The 18,086-nt window shown below is 35.9% G+C and overlaps 1 protein-coding gene across 3 annotated transcripts in view; it reads right to left on the bottom strand.

Moving 5' to 3' along the window:
• NECAB1 (N-terminal EF-hand calcium binding protein 1) overlaps positions 1–18,086 on the bottom strand; it is a 197,160-nt gene that overhangs the window by 23,363 nt on the left and 155,711 nt on the right. For all 3 annotated transcript variants that reach the window (XM_031946962.1, XM_031946963.1, XM_031946964.1), the window contains exons 6-7: positions 8,130–8,266; positions 165–286 (exon numbers count right to left, since the gene is read on the bottom strand). In XM_031946962.1, the coding sequence (XP_031802822.1) occupies positions 165–286; positions 8,130–8,266 (259 nt within the window). The remainder of the gene's footprint in view (positions 1–164; positions 287–8,129; positions 8,267–18,086) is intronic.

Raw genomic sequence — 18,086 nt, 5'->3', positions numbered from 1 at the left:
CAGAACCATACCCTCTTCTAAGTCACCATGGAGTTGTAGCTGCATGTACAAGATTAAGGTCACCACCCCTGTGTAGGCTCTGTACTCAGTATTTATTACCTTATTCAGCTTCATTTGCAGGACAACCACTGGACAGAGAAAGTCAGAAGTGCTACCTACTTTACCTGGGCCACTCATATAAAACTGAGGACTGTTGGGAGAGAAGCTACTGTGTCTCTGGACTCTGCGGCTGGATCGTTTGCCGGGCCATGGAATTGACAGGACTTCTGGTTTGGTTGGGCCTTGTCTTTAACAACAAAGAGAAAGATATAATCCTGATGTCATTTCACAGAATCACAGAATTTTAGAGTTTAAAGGGCATCAGAGATTTTATAGTGCAACTCATCACCTTTAGCCTACTATCCCCCCCCCAATAAAAATATTCAATTTACAACATAATTGAAAAATAGTCATCCAGACTTGTGCCTGAGAACCCATATTTTTCAAGGCAAACCATCTCACTTTTAGATGTCCCTAATTATTATTGAGGTTTTTAAATTTAACCCTGAATTTGCTTTTATCGTGATTTATACTTATTTTTTTATAAAGCTTTTTATTTAAAAAATATGCATAGATAATTTTCAACTTTTACCTTTGCAAAACCTCATGTTCCAAATTTTTTTCTTTCTTTTTACCTCCTTCTCTAAATGGCAAGTAATTCAATATGTTAAACATGTATAATTCTTCTGTACCTATTTCCACAATTATCATGCTGTACAAGAAAAATCAGGTCAAAAAGGAAAAATAATGAGAAAAAAAACAAAATGCAAACAAAAAAAACAACACCAAAAAAGGTGAAAATACTGTTGTGATCCACACTCAGTCCACACAGTCTTCAGTCTGCTTGCAGATGGCGCTCTTCCTCATAAGACCATTGGAAATGGCCTGAACCATCTCATTGTTGAGAAGAGCAATGTCCACCAGAATTGATCATCTTGGTTTATATGTATTTGTTTTGACTCTTATTCTAGGAACTGGAAATAAAAGGTTCTAATCCCCTTTCCACAGGACAGAACTCAAAGTAATCATATACAATTTTTATGACCTTTTTTACTTTTCCCTGTTTAGGATAAACAAACCTAGTCTTCATTTCTCAAAAATTATGGATTATTAGCCCTTTTCCATTCTCTCTGCCGTCATGGATAGTCTACATTATCACAATGCCTTTTCTAATTGTGATACCTAGAACATAAAGGGATTTGTGATACCCAGAACTCCAAATAGAGGTTGATTATCTTTTTATTGGATTACAAAATAAAACTAATTTCTGGCTTATATTAGTTTTATTTTGGTTGGTTGTTTTTGGTTGCCCTGTTGCATTATTGACTTGTAGTACTGTCACCAAGTTTCCAAAGTTTTTTTCAGATAAACTGTTGTCTATATATGATAGGCTATCTTCATTTATCCTTATTAAACTTCATCTTATTTGTTTCTGTCTAAAGTCCTACAATGTTAAGATTTTAAGAATACTGATTCCTTATCATACAAAATAATATGAAAATGTCTTACATGAATATATAAGTATAACATATCTTAAGAAGAGAGGGAGGAAAGGCTAGAATTTGAAACTCAAAACTTAAAAAAAACAAAAACAAAAAGTCAAATGTTAAAAAATTGTTTTGACTTGTAATCGGGGGAAAATAAAATATGTATTAAAATAAAGAAAATGGAATACTAACTCTTTGAAAAATGCATTTTTCTGACTTCAGTGACAGCAATTGTCTACTCAAGAGAAAAAAAGCCTGGAGAGAGGGTTGCCTTTTTTATATTCTAAGTAGCCTCTAGAGACATAAGAGAAGGAACTACATGTAGACTTAAGAGGCAATACCTTTTTCCCCATTTTCCTCAATATAAACTTTCTGAGTAATAAGTAATGCTCATGGGTTGTTTTTTGTTTATTTTTATGATTGCTGCAACTCAAAATATACCCTTTCTGAGATTGACATTGGTAGCAAAATTCAACTGGTACAAAATCCTTTTATTTTCATTTCAGTGATTGTGTTAACTCCCCTTCAAAAGTGAAGGCTGGGAGCCATTAAATAGATGTATTTTTTTTCTGTGTCAGGTGAATTTCTTGCTTTTGTTCTTGTTTCCATGGTCCTTTCACCTAAGATCTTTAGTCCCTGGGACTATAATTTTTGGGACCGAATACAAACTTATTCTACATAACCAAATAGTTGGATATGGCTCTTTATTTCCAATTCCAGCCATACTTGAGCCAGTGACCTCTAAAATGAAAACTTCTACAAATCATGAACACCACCCTAATTCTATTCACTTCTCCTGAACTTATATTGTTTTCCTTTCCTTCTCATTAAACACAGCTGCATTGCAGCTGCTAGCAGTGATGAAATGAGAATGAACTCAAAACCATCCCAGGGACTAAAACAAAGAAAAATGGTTGTTCCTTTTAAAAAGAATCCCTGCATGGTCTTTATTATAGAACACAAATGTGCTGTAGGTAACCACAGAAAATCTAGGCACTGGTAAATGGCCAGAGAACTTGAGATGTAAAAATTGTTCTCTTCTGGTACATGATTGACTCTTAAAAAAGAACCCACTTAGTTCCAGTAATGCAAAATAAAAGAGACAATAAAACAAGCATTATTTTCTCATTAGGCAAAAGAAATCTGTTTCATTGTACCTTAAGACATTTTGTCTTCCATTGCAGAGAGCCAGCTGAGAATTTGAATATTCACTATTTTTGTTTTTCTAAAGCTATTTTATATGCTTTGCTATTTAAAAAGGAAGCATGAGTGTAAAAGAATCCAAATCATTAAATAAGACTTTTAAAATTCTATTTTAATGCAGTGGTATTCTTTGCTTTTAATTTCATCATTGTCTATACACATGACCAAGGCAATCATACCTCTCCTTCAGTCATTCACTAGTATATCTCCATCACCTTAAACTATTTCACTGAAATTCCCTGATGAACATAACCTCCTTTCCTTTCATACTCTCACTTTATTGGACCTATTTTGTACCTTCATCACTAGGTCCTTTAACCCCTACCATTTCCCTAGTCAGTCTTTCCTGTTCTAACTTCATTACCTCAATATCCAATTACGAGCTCTTGATTAGGTATTTAAATGAAGCAATCACTCCAGCTATTAAATTTCTTTACCTTTGTTCTTCTGCATTTCTTTCTCTACTAAATCCTAATCTTGGACAATCCCCAGTGAAAGTGCAAGCAATGTTGAAGAAAACCACGAAAATATTAACTATGCCTAATGTAAATTTATACTGTCTAATTCCAGTGGGGCCATCAGCAGTCCTTTTATTTTTCTTTAACTTCTTATTCCATTCCTTGCAATGACTTTTCTAAGCTTTCTTTCCCCATTGTCCGCATTCTTCAGTTCTTCTCCTGCTTTCTTTATCATCAGCTCCTGGCTTTGATTCTTGTTTTTATTGAGAACCAGGCCCTCTGATGAAAACTTTTCCAACTTTCTTGCTTTATATCTCAATACCATTCAAGGTCTTCACTCATCCTTTCCTTTTTCCCTTATGTCTTAGAGCCTAACACCGACAATTGTGTCCCTGATTCAATTCCTACCTACTAACCCAAGAATTTACTCCATTGATCATTTCCTATGTCTTTGTGTATTATTTTATCCTTTCTCCATTGGTTCCTTCCTTTGCACTAAAAAATATAATCAGATCTCTTCTTACATACATTTATTAAACAGGGTATGTGCCAAAAACTGTGCTAAACCCTGAGGATTTATCATAAACAGAGGTAAAAATTACAGCCCCTGGCTTGAGAGGACTTATATTCTAATAGGGGAGATAACATGTAAACATCTAAATACAGACATCATTTTTGCATATAAATGGAAGATAATCACAGAGGAAAGCCCTAGACAAAGAAGAGATGGGCCAGGGATTGGAAAAGGCTTCTTGGAGAAGATGGGATTACTAGTGAGTTTGGAAGGAAACCAAGAAATAATGGGGAGAATATTGCAGGACATCCAGTGAAAATGATGAGCTGAATACAACCCCAGCAAAAGGCATTGTCTTTGCTAGGAACCTAGTGACTAGAGGGCCCACAGGGAAGAACATTGACAGGCTTATTTTGCCCCTAAGTGGGGCCTTTTTAAAAATTAATCTTTCTTGAATTTCCTGTACACAATCCGTTTCCTACCATGGTTCTGATATGATGTCCAGGTTCAGGCCTACAACAATGAGGTCAGCCCAATGGCTCTGTAGACCTTCAGTGTGGTGGTCAGTCTAAATACTTCTCTTCTCCCATACTTACCTTCAGAGCTTCCCAAACACTGAGCTATCTTTGGCAATGCTGCTGTAAATCTCATTATCAATGTCTACATCCCTGGAAAGCATACTGTTTATCTTGGCAGTATGCTTTCCAGGGATGTACACAAAACTTCTCCATTTGCTGTAACTGATGGTTCCATATTTGGATGGTGTCGCGCTGGCTGATGGAGGATCGTGTTTTCTTGGTGTTAATTGTTAGGTCAAAATTATTCCAAAGATCATCTGGACCCCCAGTAGTTACTGTCTTCAATCAGGAGGTTATTCCTTTGCTATATAAAATCATATCCTTTTCCCTAGTTTATCAGAAATTTATCCATTTTATGGTGTCAGGTCATTATTCCCATCTTTTGCCTTGTTAATGATGAGTTTATTAGGCGCTTTGCCTGTTTACTAAGCATCACAATGGTGGGTTCATTAGGAATTTAGCCAATTGTTATGGTGTCTTCTCTCTAGTTCATTGCCAGTTATGGTAGGGAACAGCCCCTGTTTTTGTTGATTGCTAGCATTCACTAGGAACATAGCCTGTCTTACGGTATTAGATCTTATTCCCATCTTTCCCCTTGTCAATCACTAACTCCCTTTTAACTCCTTTGTCTCTTGATTTGGAGATGGCATAAGTCTACAAATTCTTTTGGGCCACCTCATGAATCAACCCCAAACCCCAATATATTTTGGGGGTTTAGTCTTCTGTTCCTCATCAAAAAGGCACAGCTGGGAGATGGTGTAGTGCATTAGTAAGAGCAGCAAGGAGACCAGTCCTGGTCTGGATCACAGAGAATGTGGAAAAGAAGAAAATGTAAGAAGATTGGAAAAGATAAAAAGGAACCAGCTTGTGACATGTTTTAAAAGCCAAACAAACCAATTTAGACTTGTTCCTAGAGGTTATAGGAAGCCATTGGAATTTATTGAGTGTGGAGGTGACATGGTCAGACCCATGCTTTGAGAAAATCACTTTAGAAACTTGAAGGAAAATGGATTGGAGGGAGGAGAAACCTGAAGTTCTATCCCACACAAAACAAAAAATATTGTTTGTTTGATATTTCTACTCTCTAAAATCCTTGTCCTAAATAGAGAAGATGACCATCAATTAGGGAATACCTAAACAAATTGTTGTATATGATTGTGATGGAATGCTATTGTGCTATAAGAAATGATTAAAAGATGATCTCAGAAAAATCTGGAAAGATTTATATACAAAGTAAAATGAGCAGAATCAGGAGAACAGTGTACACAGTAAAAGGCAGTATCATATGATGTCAACTGTGAATGATTTAGCTATTCTCAGCAATACAAGTATCCAAGAAAAATTCAAAAGAATTATGATGAAAAATGCTACCCATCTCTAGACTGAATGTAGATTTATATATATTTTTCTTTCTTTTTCTTTTGTGTTTGTTTTCTTTCATAACATGACTAATGTGGAAATAAGTTCTGTATGACCATACATGTATAATATATCAAATTGTTTGCTTTCTCAAAGAGGACAGAGGAGAAAAGGGGAAAGCATTTGGAACTCAAAATAATAAAAAATCCCAAAAAACAAAAAACCTAAAAATTATTTTATATGTAATTTGGGGAAAATAAAATATTAAATCATAAACAAACTATTGTTCTAGCTTTTCTTCCTTTTGCTCCTAAGCTTCAAGAAAATACAATCCATTACTTGCTATATTTACCTCCTCATGACTCCCTCCCTCACTCTCCAACCCTTTGCAATTTGACTTCATAGTGATATGCCACAAGTTGTTTTCAAGTCTTCTTTGCAATAAAGAAAAATAATAAAATCTTAGGCTATATATTTTTAAAAGATACAGCTTTCAGGAAGATGATCCTCTGGTCAGATAACATTTGGAATACTATACTCAGTTATGGTCACCAAAATTTAAATAAGATATTGGTAAATTGGAACCTCTAAAAGGGAAAAGCAACTAGAATAAGGAAGAGTCTTGAGTTCATGCTATAGGAATATCGTTGAAGAAACTGGGGATGTTTAACCTAGCAAAGGGAAACGAGGGAAAATGATAGCTATCTTTAATTATTTTAAAGTGATTAGCTTTGTTCTGTGTTGCAGAGCAATGGGTTAAAGTGTCCAATTTAAGCTTAAAGTCAGGAAAACAAATAAACTTCCTAACAGAATTGTTGCTTGTCTTTTATTTTCAAAGAAAACCTTGACTTGGATGAGGTCTATAATATTTAGGTGGATACTGACAGAAAGCCTGAATTACTATAGTTACTCTCTGTACCAAGCAAGAAGGATCCCTGATAGAATCATCTCAACTTTAAATGGATCTTTTGTTCTTAATCAGGCCTTTAATTCCTTGTGAATACCATGCATTGACAAAATCATCAAAACCTCATAATTACTGTATCCAATCAAAAATTCTAGATATGATGCCAATCCCCCCCCAAACGCACATACTTAAGCTCTTTATTATATCTCCCCAATAAAAGAATCTACTTGTACCTCACTAGATCCCTAATTCCTTTTTGGGATTAGTCCTCCAGTCAATGGCATAATCCTCCATTTGCTATACCTTAATAGTATATCAGAACTTTTGTTAATTGATAACCCCCCCCCCCCTTTTTTTTTCTAAAACTTAGCCACATAATAAAATTTTTGTTCTTTGGTTTTGGAACACTGGCCCATGACTCCAATATACTTTGGGGTTCAACTCCACCCCCAGAAACTTCAGGGAGGTGATGTTATGACTTATATTTCAGTGAGGGAGGGCTATGTAAAGTCACCATCATCACTTTCTCCAGAGCCATCTGGGTCCAGTGGCAAGATATAGATCAGGATAACTGCAGATGGTCCTACATACAGTGGGAGATCTTGGCCTTTTAAAGCTATGATCTTTACAAGGTCTTAGTTTGAGCAACTGTCCATTCAGTGATTAAGGTTAGGTAAGAGAAATTAAACAAATGATTTTTTTTCACTTAATCATAAATGAATGAATGAATGAATAAAAGGAATCAATCTGGGAGAGGAAAATGCTCAGGGTTTCTGGCCAAAACAACAGTTGCTATTTACATTCACCCTGAGACAACTAGGGCCAAAACAAAGACCAAGTGGACCTTTTGTTGGCCAAAGAGACCCAGAATGATTTAGATTAGGATTTAGAACCATTAGAATCATAAAATAATGGGTTTCCTTTCATTGGAGGTCTTCAAGGGAAGGTTGGAGATATGTTATGAAGGGATTTCTATGTATCTGTGATGTGTGCCTTTTAAAAAACTATCCCACCTACCATATAAGTATGTTTGGGGGACCATACTGAATGTTGAATTTTAAATCTAAAGAACCATCTTTTTACCAGGCATATGCATATGTTTAAAACAATTGAACAGTGAACAAAAATATTTAACAAATGATATTTTTTTTTCTTTTCTAAAAATTTTCCCATACTTATAATGGCATTACAATGATGACGTGGGTGCCAATGACCCTTACTAACATTTGGGTGGAAACTGATTTATATAATTAAACTTCCCATTTGCTATTTTTTCTTTGGCCATCTTTCTTTTACATATGAGCAGACTATTCTGATTTTGCTACTTTGAGGCATTGTGACACCCATTTTTTCTAGTCCTTTATTTTCTCCATTCTTTTATATCATTCCCAACTCCCTCTGAAAGACACTGAAAATGAATGCTATTTAAGTATTTCAGAGTTAGAGTTTGATGAAACCATCTTCTAGGTGTCTCAAAATTTACCTTTCCTCATTTTTGTGCCTTGGCTATTTCTTTTCAAGCCCCCAGAGTTCTCCATTGCTCCCCTGTCCTTAAAGAGCATTCAGAAGAAATAGTCTGCTTACCTCTCTTGACGAGTTTGTTCCTCTGTGGTTTCCATGGCGCACTCCAGGGAATTCTGCAGCGACTGCAGCTGGTTCAAGGTCTCCTTCAACAAAAACCTAGTTACAAACTGTTCCAAGTTGGAGGCCTCTTGGTAGTCCTAAAAATGTCACAAGTAGATGAAATAACAATTTGGGGTGAAAGAGAAAAATAAAATGCATGATCTCCTCATCCTTTGATAATTCCTACAAAGAAGATCAAAGGAGAGAAGAGATGAGAAAGAAATAAGATTGGAATTGTTAGAGGATATTTCAGTGAAAGAAATGGAATAAAACATTTTCCTGAAAAAAAAAGAAATAAAAGTCTATTCTGAATTTTATAACACTTTTACTTAGATCTATTGTATTTCAAGGCCTAGATAGGACAAAATTTAGTGGAATTACAGAAGAAATATCTGCAGCATAGAAGAAAAAATTTCTCTGGAAAATGATTGAATGTGACAATTATTCCTAACAAGTTTAATTCATGTAGACAGTCAAGTCATAAAGTGTAATAGGTCCCCTTTTCCATCTAAATGAAATCATACTTGAGAGTTGACTTAATTCCCTTCTGGTATATAAATATATATATATATATATATATATATATATATATATATATATGTATGTATGTATAAAATAAATAAACATATATATCTGGAAAGTAGCTTCTGATGCCAAAGAAAATTCTTTAGTGCTTTTTAAAGAATCTCAGTAAAAAGATGTTTGACATGGCAAAGTTAAATGGCCTGTTAAATTTACATCTGTTCCTCCCAGTCATTCAGAATTGTTCTTCCATAGACTTCAATGCAGCATCTTGGCAAAACAAGCTCACACTCACAAAGTCTTCAAAGTAGGCAGAAATATTGAGGCATGTTCAAAGAAGTGCTTATAGACACACAGGTTCTTTCACCCTGTCTAGATTAGTTTGGACAGAGGAAGGAGGAAGTCTTGATGCTGCTACTGTCTGAAATAATTATGTTGTTTTTTTTCCCCTCCCCAAGAGCCCAGGAGATACAGAGAACAAACATTCTGTTACTCATAAACTTGTAGAGATCATATTTCCCCAAATCTTTTTTAATCTTCCTCTTCTTGGCATCCTAATATTTATCAATAGCACCTCTATCTAATCTTAGAAGATCTGAGCGTTCCTCCCTGTTCCTTGCTCCATTTAATAAACCATCATGTTTAATCCATTCTTCCTTCCCTCTTCTGTTCCATTATATTACTAGACTTTCTTTATTCTTAACTCCCTCAAATTTATCAGTCTTCTTTTCTTTCCATTTCTGCTGCTACAAACCTAGTTCGGGGCATCATACTTCTTACTTGGGCTATTATAATAGACCCTGAAGATATGTTCTCCCTTTTTTTTCTCCCATATTCTCTCCTAAATCCTCCTCACTTCTGTGTCTTTGCTCAGACCATTGCTTGAAATGTCCTGAAATTTTACTCTTCCTTCAAAGAGGCCGTGTTACCTCCTATGTGAAACCTTATGTGATTCTTTCTTATGAATAAATATGGATCTAAATTTTATGAAGGAAAAGACCCATTTGATCAAAAATTTAAACACAGAAGTCAGTTTTGTGATAAAAATGCACATATTCTAAAGCTATTTTTTTTAGCAGCACAGATAACATCTTTCTCTTCTAAAGTGATTTCTACATACAAAGTAAAGTCGTTTTTATCTTGTTTTGTTTCTTCCCATTATTTAAGTTCTTCAAACTCCTATCTTGGATTAACATTGAGATTAGATTCCTGTGTTAAAGGGAGTAGAAACCTAATAAATTTTTCCTCTTTAAATCGCCATCAGGCTTGGTCAGGAGCAAAAAGAACATAACTACATCAACAAGATGAATAAAACAACTGCCAAATATTTTTAGTGATCTCAAAACCTGTTGCCAAGGCTTGTCAATTTCACCTTTAGAACATCTTTCAAATATACCCCCTTTTTTTCTTTGATGCTGACCATCACTCCTCTATGCAAGCCCTCATTACTTCCTGTCTGGAATATTGTGATAACCTGCCAATGGATTTTCCTGTCTTAAGTCTCTCCTTCGGCCATAAAAGTGATTTTTTTTAGTGCACAAATCTGAACATGTCACTTCCCTCCATCCTCACCCCAAACCATAAGCTCTTGTGATTTCCTATGAAAATACAAAATACCCTATTTGGCATTAAAAGCTCTTCATAACCTACCCCTCTCCTACCTTTCCAGTCTTCTTCCTTATTCTCTGACACATTTTTTTAATTAAAGTTTTTTATTTTCAAAACATATGCACAGATAATTTGACAACATTGATCCTTGCATAACCCTGTGTTTCAGATTTTCTCCTCCTTCCCCCATCCCTTCCCCTAAATGGCAAGCAATCCAATACATGTTAAACATGTTAAAATATATGTTAAATCCAATATGTATAAACATATTTATATAATTCTTTTGCTGCACACACACACACACAAAAATCAGATCAAAAAAAGAAAGTAAATGAGTAGGAAAATAAAATGGCAAATAAATAGCAACAAAAAGAGTTAGAATGTTATGTTGTGATCCACATTCAGTTCCCACAATTCTCTCTCTGGGTGTAGATGACTCTCTCCATCACAAGGTCATTGGAACTGGCATCAATCATCTTATTTTTGGAAAGAGTCTCGTCCATCAGAATTGATTGTCGTATAATATTATTACAATGATCTGGTTCTGCTCATTTCACTTAGCATCAGCTCATGTAAGTCTCTCCAGGCCTTTCTGAAATCATCCTGTTGGTCATTTCTTACAGAACAATAATATTCTATAACATTCATATACCACAGTTTTCTCAACCATTCTCCAATTGATGGACATCCATTCAATTTCCAGTTTAAAGCCACTACAAACAGGGCTGCCACAAACATTTTTGCACATACAGGGCCCTTTCCCTTCTTTAGTATCTCTTTGGGATATAAGCCCAGTAGAAACACTGCTGGATCAAAGGGTATGCACAGTTTGATAGCTTTTTGATCATTGTTCCAAATTATTCTCCAGAATGATGATCCGTTCACAACTCCACCAACAATGTATTAGTGACACATACTTCTCATTCAGTGACACTAGTCTTCTTGCTGTTTCATGAAGAAGACATTCCATCTCATGGGTTCTGGGCACTTTTTTCCTCAATATTCCTCATGCCTGGAGTGCTTTGTCCCCCTCTTCTGTTCTAATTACCTACCTTCTTGGATTACTTTAAATTCCAACTGAAATTACATCTACTATAGGAAGCCTCCCCCAATTTCTTAATTCCAATGCCTTCCCTCTCTTTTTTCCTATTTATTTTGTAGGTAGCTTGCTTTGTTTATATTTGTTTGCATGTTGTCTCCCATATTAGATTGCATGCATCTGTCTGCTTTTCATTAAGAAAGTTGATATGTAGTATTCTATAGTTTATTCCTCTTTGCCTTTGTCCAACATTTAAAAATCAATTTCAGCGATTACATTTTAACCTAAATATTAATGAATTAGAAGTAGCAGTTTCTCTATCAGTAGTAATTCTCAAGTGAACCATGTTGTAAAGGGAATTATATAGCAATGTTATAGATGTAATGGGGGAACCCTGACACTATTCTCCTTGAAACTGTCCTTGACTTTGGAGGTGAGCCCTGAAACTCTCCTGACAGGGACCCATTCTTGGGACAGTTAAGTGGCTTCATTAAGATTGAGTCCAGGGCCACTGCTACTTAGCTACAGAGTTATTTAGAGTTAGATCAGAACGAAAACCCAGTTTTTGTCTTAATTACTGAGTTTAGTTCTCTTGCTGAAGTAGAAATAAATCTAACTCATAGGAGATAACCTAAATCTTATTTACTTTTTGATTTGAAACATTTTGTTGTTGTTTGGTATTTCTTTTTGTCTGAGGCTAGCATTCAAGCATTCACATACTTTCCCATCAACTTGCAGAGTTCTGAAGTTGGCTCTGAAGTATGTAAGGAAAGCTATACTAGCATTAAAAAATGTGCCGGAAAAACCCTCAGGCAGATAACTGAGAACTATTTTCCTAGTGTAGTACATTGGAAACAGTGTTGGATTTAGACTCAAAAAGACATTGGTCCACATGTTGGCATGACTGCTTACAACCTGTATTATCTTGAGTCAATAATTAAAACTCTTTTGACTTCACATTCTTATCTGTAAACCAGAGGAGTTGAACTAGATGACCTTTGGGGTCTATTTATTTTTCTAGATTTTTAATATTAGCAACAAAAATTTTAAAATGAGCTATCACTTTTGTGATGCTTAATTTCTGAAGCAATTAAGGCTATCAAGAATAGATTGTGCAGAAAGTGGCCTATTCCAAACAGCTTACTTTATAATTTCATTTAAATGTTTTCAAGATCTCATAGAATTAGACTTTCAATGACAAAATGTTTATAGATTTTCCCAATTGGGTACAGACTAGAGAGGATAGTTAGTTTTAACAAATAGAGTTCAGAAAGAACACTGTAAGAAAAAGGATAGGGAGGAGGGAAAAAAAGAACAGCATATAGAAAAAGAGAATGAGTAAAGGGCCTGTGGAAAGGAAGAGAAAGGAAAATAGAGAAATATGGGTATGGGCATGGGGATGGAGGTAGTAGAAGGGAGGAAAAGAAGAAAGGAAAATTGGAGTGAAGGATGAAGAAAAAAGAGGTAAGTTCCTAAAGGTTTATAACCCATTAGGAAAATTACTCCATTTTTGAAAACTGTTGTTGGTAGGTAAATGATGCAGATAATATTCACATCTGCCACCGGGAATGCTAATGTTGATGCCTTGTTTATAACTTGCAGTTTTACAAGTGTCTTATGATTCTTCTAGAAAATGAGTCATGTCCACATAATATAAATATTACATGCTGTTAATTACTATGAGAAATTATTTAAAAATGAATAAATACCATTTGTTAAAATACCTTTTCTGTCCAAGGGTGAAGGCTGAGCAAACTGTTTCTGGTTATAGATTTGAAAGTGAGAGATTATACTGAAACAGGAAAATAACAACTATCTCTATTGACCTTCTATTATTTCTATTTCCCCAGGGAACATTTCCTTATAAACTAATAAACTGCAGGGAAAACTAGTCTGCATTATTTACTTCACAGATCATTTCAATTATGTCAAAATGTTATATTAACATAAAAATTATGCTAAAAATTTATAATTACCTAAAATGAACTATTTCAAAATAAATATTTAAATATTTTGTAGTTTATGCCAACTAGGATAACAACATTAGCATATCATTCTTAAAATTTACAAAAGCATTTTACAAAGATAACTTCATTTTATTCTCACCGACAGCCCATGCTCATTGATGCTATTATTATTCCCATTTTACAGATGAGAAAACTGAGGCAGATAGAGGGTAAGTGATTTGTTCAGAGTCACTTACACAATGAGTAAGTATATGAGGCTGGATGTGAACTCAGGATCTTCCTGACTCTAAGTCCAGAATTTTATCCATTCTTGTGTCTCATAGCTAAAAGCAAATGCAATTTATTTTAAGGAGAAAGGATTGCTTATTAGTTCTAACTCTTTGATCCAGGGCTTCACTAATTAATTTTGCATTGGAAGACTGAAGACTTGCAATACCGTATATTTATGAAATTTATAAATGCCACTCCAAGGATTATAGAGTTATAGAAAGCTCCTAGGAATAAAAAACAAAATATGAGGATAAAATAGAAGAGAAATTAAACCCATTGTCATATTCTATGTTTCCACAAGGGTTTTTGCTATGTGCATAATTTCCAATTTCACAGAATTCAAGAATTTCAAAGTTGAACCCCACTTCAAAATAGCATCTAATCCAAACTTGTGTCTGAAAATAGAATCCCTTCTCTTGAATACTCAACAAGTAGAAGCTTCTTGAAGTCCTCCAGCTACTACCTTTGAGATTGTTCAATCCATTCTTGAGTACAGTTTTAATTGCTAAGCTCTTCCTTTAACTCAGTACTGACTTTCTCTCTTCCATGTCACCCAATGCTGCTAATTCTGCTCTCAGCTCAAAAGAATAAAGATAATAATCCTTCCTCAAAGAGCCTTTCATTCAAGTCCTTCAAGACAACTCTCCTTTGTTTTGGGAAGGGAAGTAGAGAAACAAAGAAAATGAATGCCGGCAAGTTTCCTCTTCCTTTCTCTGCAGAACCTAGGTCTGTTTTGTTTGAAAGCAAATTCAGATTTTCAGAGACAGAGGCACACAGACAGAGACAGATTCAAAGACGAATATGGGCAACAGTCAAAGAGACAAAGAGACTGAGAAACACAGAGAGAAAACATAGGGAGAAGGAGGAAAGAATATGAAAGGGAGGGAGGGAGAGAAAGAGAGAAAGATTGCGATAGAGAGAGAGATTGTGATAGAGAAAAAGAGAGAGAGATTGCGATAGAGAGAGACAGAGCCAGAGACCGAGAGATTGCAAGAGAGAGAGAGATTGCGATAGAGAGAGAGAGATTGTGATAGAGAAAGAGAGAGAGATTGCGATAGAGACAGAGACAGAGATTACAAGAGAGAGAGATTGCGATAGAGACAGAGACAGAGACAGAGAGATTGCAAGAGAGAGAGAGATTGCTATAGAGAGAGAGATTGTGATAGAGAAAGAGAGAGAGCGATTGTGATAGAGAGACGGAGAGAAACAAAGACAGAGAGTACAGTGAGAGTGAGTAGAGACAGAAAGAGAGACAGAGACAGAGAGACAGGCAGAGAAAGAGAGGAAGAGAGAGATACAGAGACAATGAAAGAGTAGAGATGAGTGTGAGAGTGAGAGTGTGAGAATGAGACAGCAGAGAGACAGAAAGACAGAGGCAGAGAAACAGAAAGACAGAGGGAGGGAAGGAGAGAATACACCAAGCTTATCTGCCTGCTGGCTTCTGTATGTATCGTTTATATAATTTCTTTTTGTCCATGACCTGATAGTGGAATCTGATTCAAAGGGTATCGACATTAAAACTTAGAAACATTTTTATCACCGTTTAAAATAAGCTGGAATGTAAACAACATTCTTTTAACAGAATTCCATCTTTAGAAATACTGTACGACCAAATTGAAGTTTCTTAGGGATTAATCAAGTATGCTCCATATCTCAATGAGCAAGCTCTTCCCTGGCTAGAAGACGGAGAAATTAAAGTCTCAGCTACTGCTCACTGCCCATGAATTATCAAAGTTAATTAAGAAAATCAGAGCACTAATTTGTCCTGTTTGTATTTGTCTCATTTGGAAATTAATCAAGTCCATGACATCTCTCCAGTCTCAATGTCTTCTTGTTTATGTCTTGACATAATCAAACTTAGCAGGAGTTCCTGCCTGTCCTCACTTTCCCTCCCCCTCCCACCCACACTTAATTTTTGGCGTGAAACATTTGTGGCAGCTTTGCATGAGAGACACAAATTTGTTTCTGCAAGGTTGAAGCTGTTATTATCTTACTCTTTCTCTCTCTCTTTGTCTCTTCCCCTTTCTCCCTCTCTACTCTTTGTGTGTATGTCTCTTTGCATGTCCTGCACTTTTCTCTTTTCCTCTTCTTTCTTTTCCTGATTCTGTTTCTTATTCTTTCCATGAACTTCTCTTCTTTCTCCTCTATCTGTCCTCAACCCTACCATGTACCTCTTTGTTTTTTTTTTTTAATTGAGAATAATTTTAAGATGCAATATGGCTATTCTATTTCAAGTTCAAATCTCTGGTCAGTCATGGCAGATGGTATCTTGTGGATCTTATGCAAACATTTATTTTATTTCATACCATATTCAAAACTGGAAAAAAAGTATCCTATACTTAGTCCTTGAGTGATATTCTTAGAAATGATCAAATAACCCAGGGTTGGAATCAATCCTAATAACTTCTTTGAGAGATTTGTAGTTTGAAATAAACTGAAATTAGGAAATGCTTCAGAGATGAAGTACATTTATGATGGCCTTTCCCTCCATTTCACAAAGTTATGGTGGCTCCCTTTTTAGGTAGAGTAAAATACCTTTTGTAAGGAAGAAGGGTTCTTCTGATACTCCTATTTGAATGCAACATTATACTATTTTGCTCCAAGTCCAGGAACATTGTACAACCTACAAAAGGAGATCCATAATGACTCCAAAGAGCTTGGCTTAACTATCTACACAAGAAAAAGAAAGTGGATGAAAATAAATGCATCAATGAAAAAATGAACAAAGCATTTTCAAAAATCACTTATATACAAAGCTGTGCTGAACTCTGGACATACAATTAGAAAAGTAAGATAGTTCTTGCAGGAGGGTTCTGGGGAAATGGTGGACTAAGTTAGAAACTTCTAAACTCTCTGTATTTCCTCCACAAACAAACAAAATTGCACCTCAAAGCTAACAAACTGAAAAACAAATAAGAGTTGGGACAGAATAGCTGTTCTCCTGGAACTATAGGAAAAGATAGGAAGAAAGACCCTATTGATTAGCGTGAAGTGTAAATACCTCCAGGCTAGCTCCACTGAAACAGCAAGAGGGGAGCCCTGGATCTAGTTGGTTTAGGAGGAAGCCTCAGCTCCAACCATAGGAACTTTCACCTCCTCAGATAATGGTTATGATGAATAGGCTAGAATCAGGATCAGTAGTTTGGGATGTGAGGCTGCTGCCAGGACTCCTATTTGACTGTTGGTGGCAAATAGGTAGCAGCTCCTATTGTTTAAACTGTGACATGTAGTTTGATGGAAAATCACACAGACACATACATGCATGCACACACAGAGAATCCCAAAAAGTCTTAAGGAAGTTTTAAGCTTTAATTTAAATTGATTAAACACTTAAAATTAAAATAGCTATTAAAGCTTAAAATTGCACTAAAATTTTGGGACATTCTATATATGTGTGTATGTATGTGTGTAAAAATATACACATATGCACATATATGGATATATAACAATGTATGGATATAATATATTTAATGCAATCACAAATAATACATGTTATATATACATGCATGCATGATGAACATATTGTATATGGTTTATGGATTTACTCTAGGATTGAAAAGAAAAGCCTTGTTGAATTGCTTTAAGAGATTGCAAAGGTTTTTTTAATGACAGCAAGCTTCTCCCAAAATGAAGGCCCAACTTTTTAATTTTAACATTCTTCTAGTGATGGATGACTATGAGTCACAGAAAACAACAGTATCCAAACAACCAAAATTGAGTGTTATCTAAAAAGCCATAGTGAGGTTACAATCCATGTTAAAATTTATGAAGGACTAGTACCAATGTCATCAAAGAAATGTGTGATTAGAAAAGATAATACGATGGACACATGAAGAAATGAGAGAATAACCAGTGGACAGACCATCCTGCTTTATGACTGTCTTTTAAAAACATATACCCTAAAGACTAAAGCCTCCCATTTCAGCCAGGGCATTTCCAGTCATCTTGATCTATATTCTGCCACTGGCCCCAGATGGGTCTGGAGGCAAAAGTGAGGCAGGTGACCTGCACAGCCCTCCCTCATGTAAATACAATTCAGTAGCATGTTATAGCATCTGATGTCATGGTCCTCTTTGAGAACAAAGGATAAACAAAAACCTCTGTGAGTAAAACTGACTCACGGACTAGAATTGGTCAGTTGAAAGACTCCTCCCTCTCTCCCTCAATCCCTCCTTCCCCTCCCTCCCTTCCCTCCTCCCTCCTTCCCTCCTTTCCTCCCTCCCTTCCCTCCTTCCTCCCCTCCTTTTCTCTCTCCCTTCCCTCCTTCCTCCCCTCCTTTTCTCTCTCCCTTCCCTCCTTCCTCCCCTCTTCCCCTCTTCCCTCCCTTCCCCCCTCCCTCCTTCCCTCCTTTCCTCCCTCCCTTCCTCTCTCCCTCTCTTCCTTCCTTCCTTCTTTCCTTCCTTCCTTCCCTCCTTTCCTTTCCTCCCTGTCATTCCTTCTTTCCTTCCCTCCTTCTCTCCCTTCCTCCTTCCCTCCATCCACATAAGGTATCTTACCATACCTACAGATGCT

This window comes from Sarcophilus harrisii, chromosome 1 (assembly GCF_902635505.1).
Source record: "Sarcophilus harrisii chromosome 1, mSarHar1.11, whole genome shotgun sequence".
NCBI lineage: Eukaryota > Metazoa > Chordata > Mammalia > Dasyuromorphia > Dasyuridae > Sarcophilus > Sarcophilus harrisii.
The sequence above is the reverse complement of the archived record's forward strand: the minus strand, read 5'-3'. Positions and strand labels throughout refer to the sequence as shown.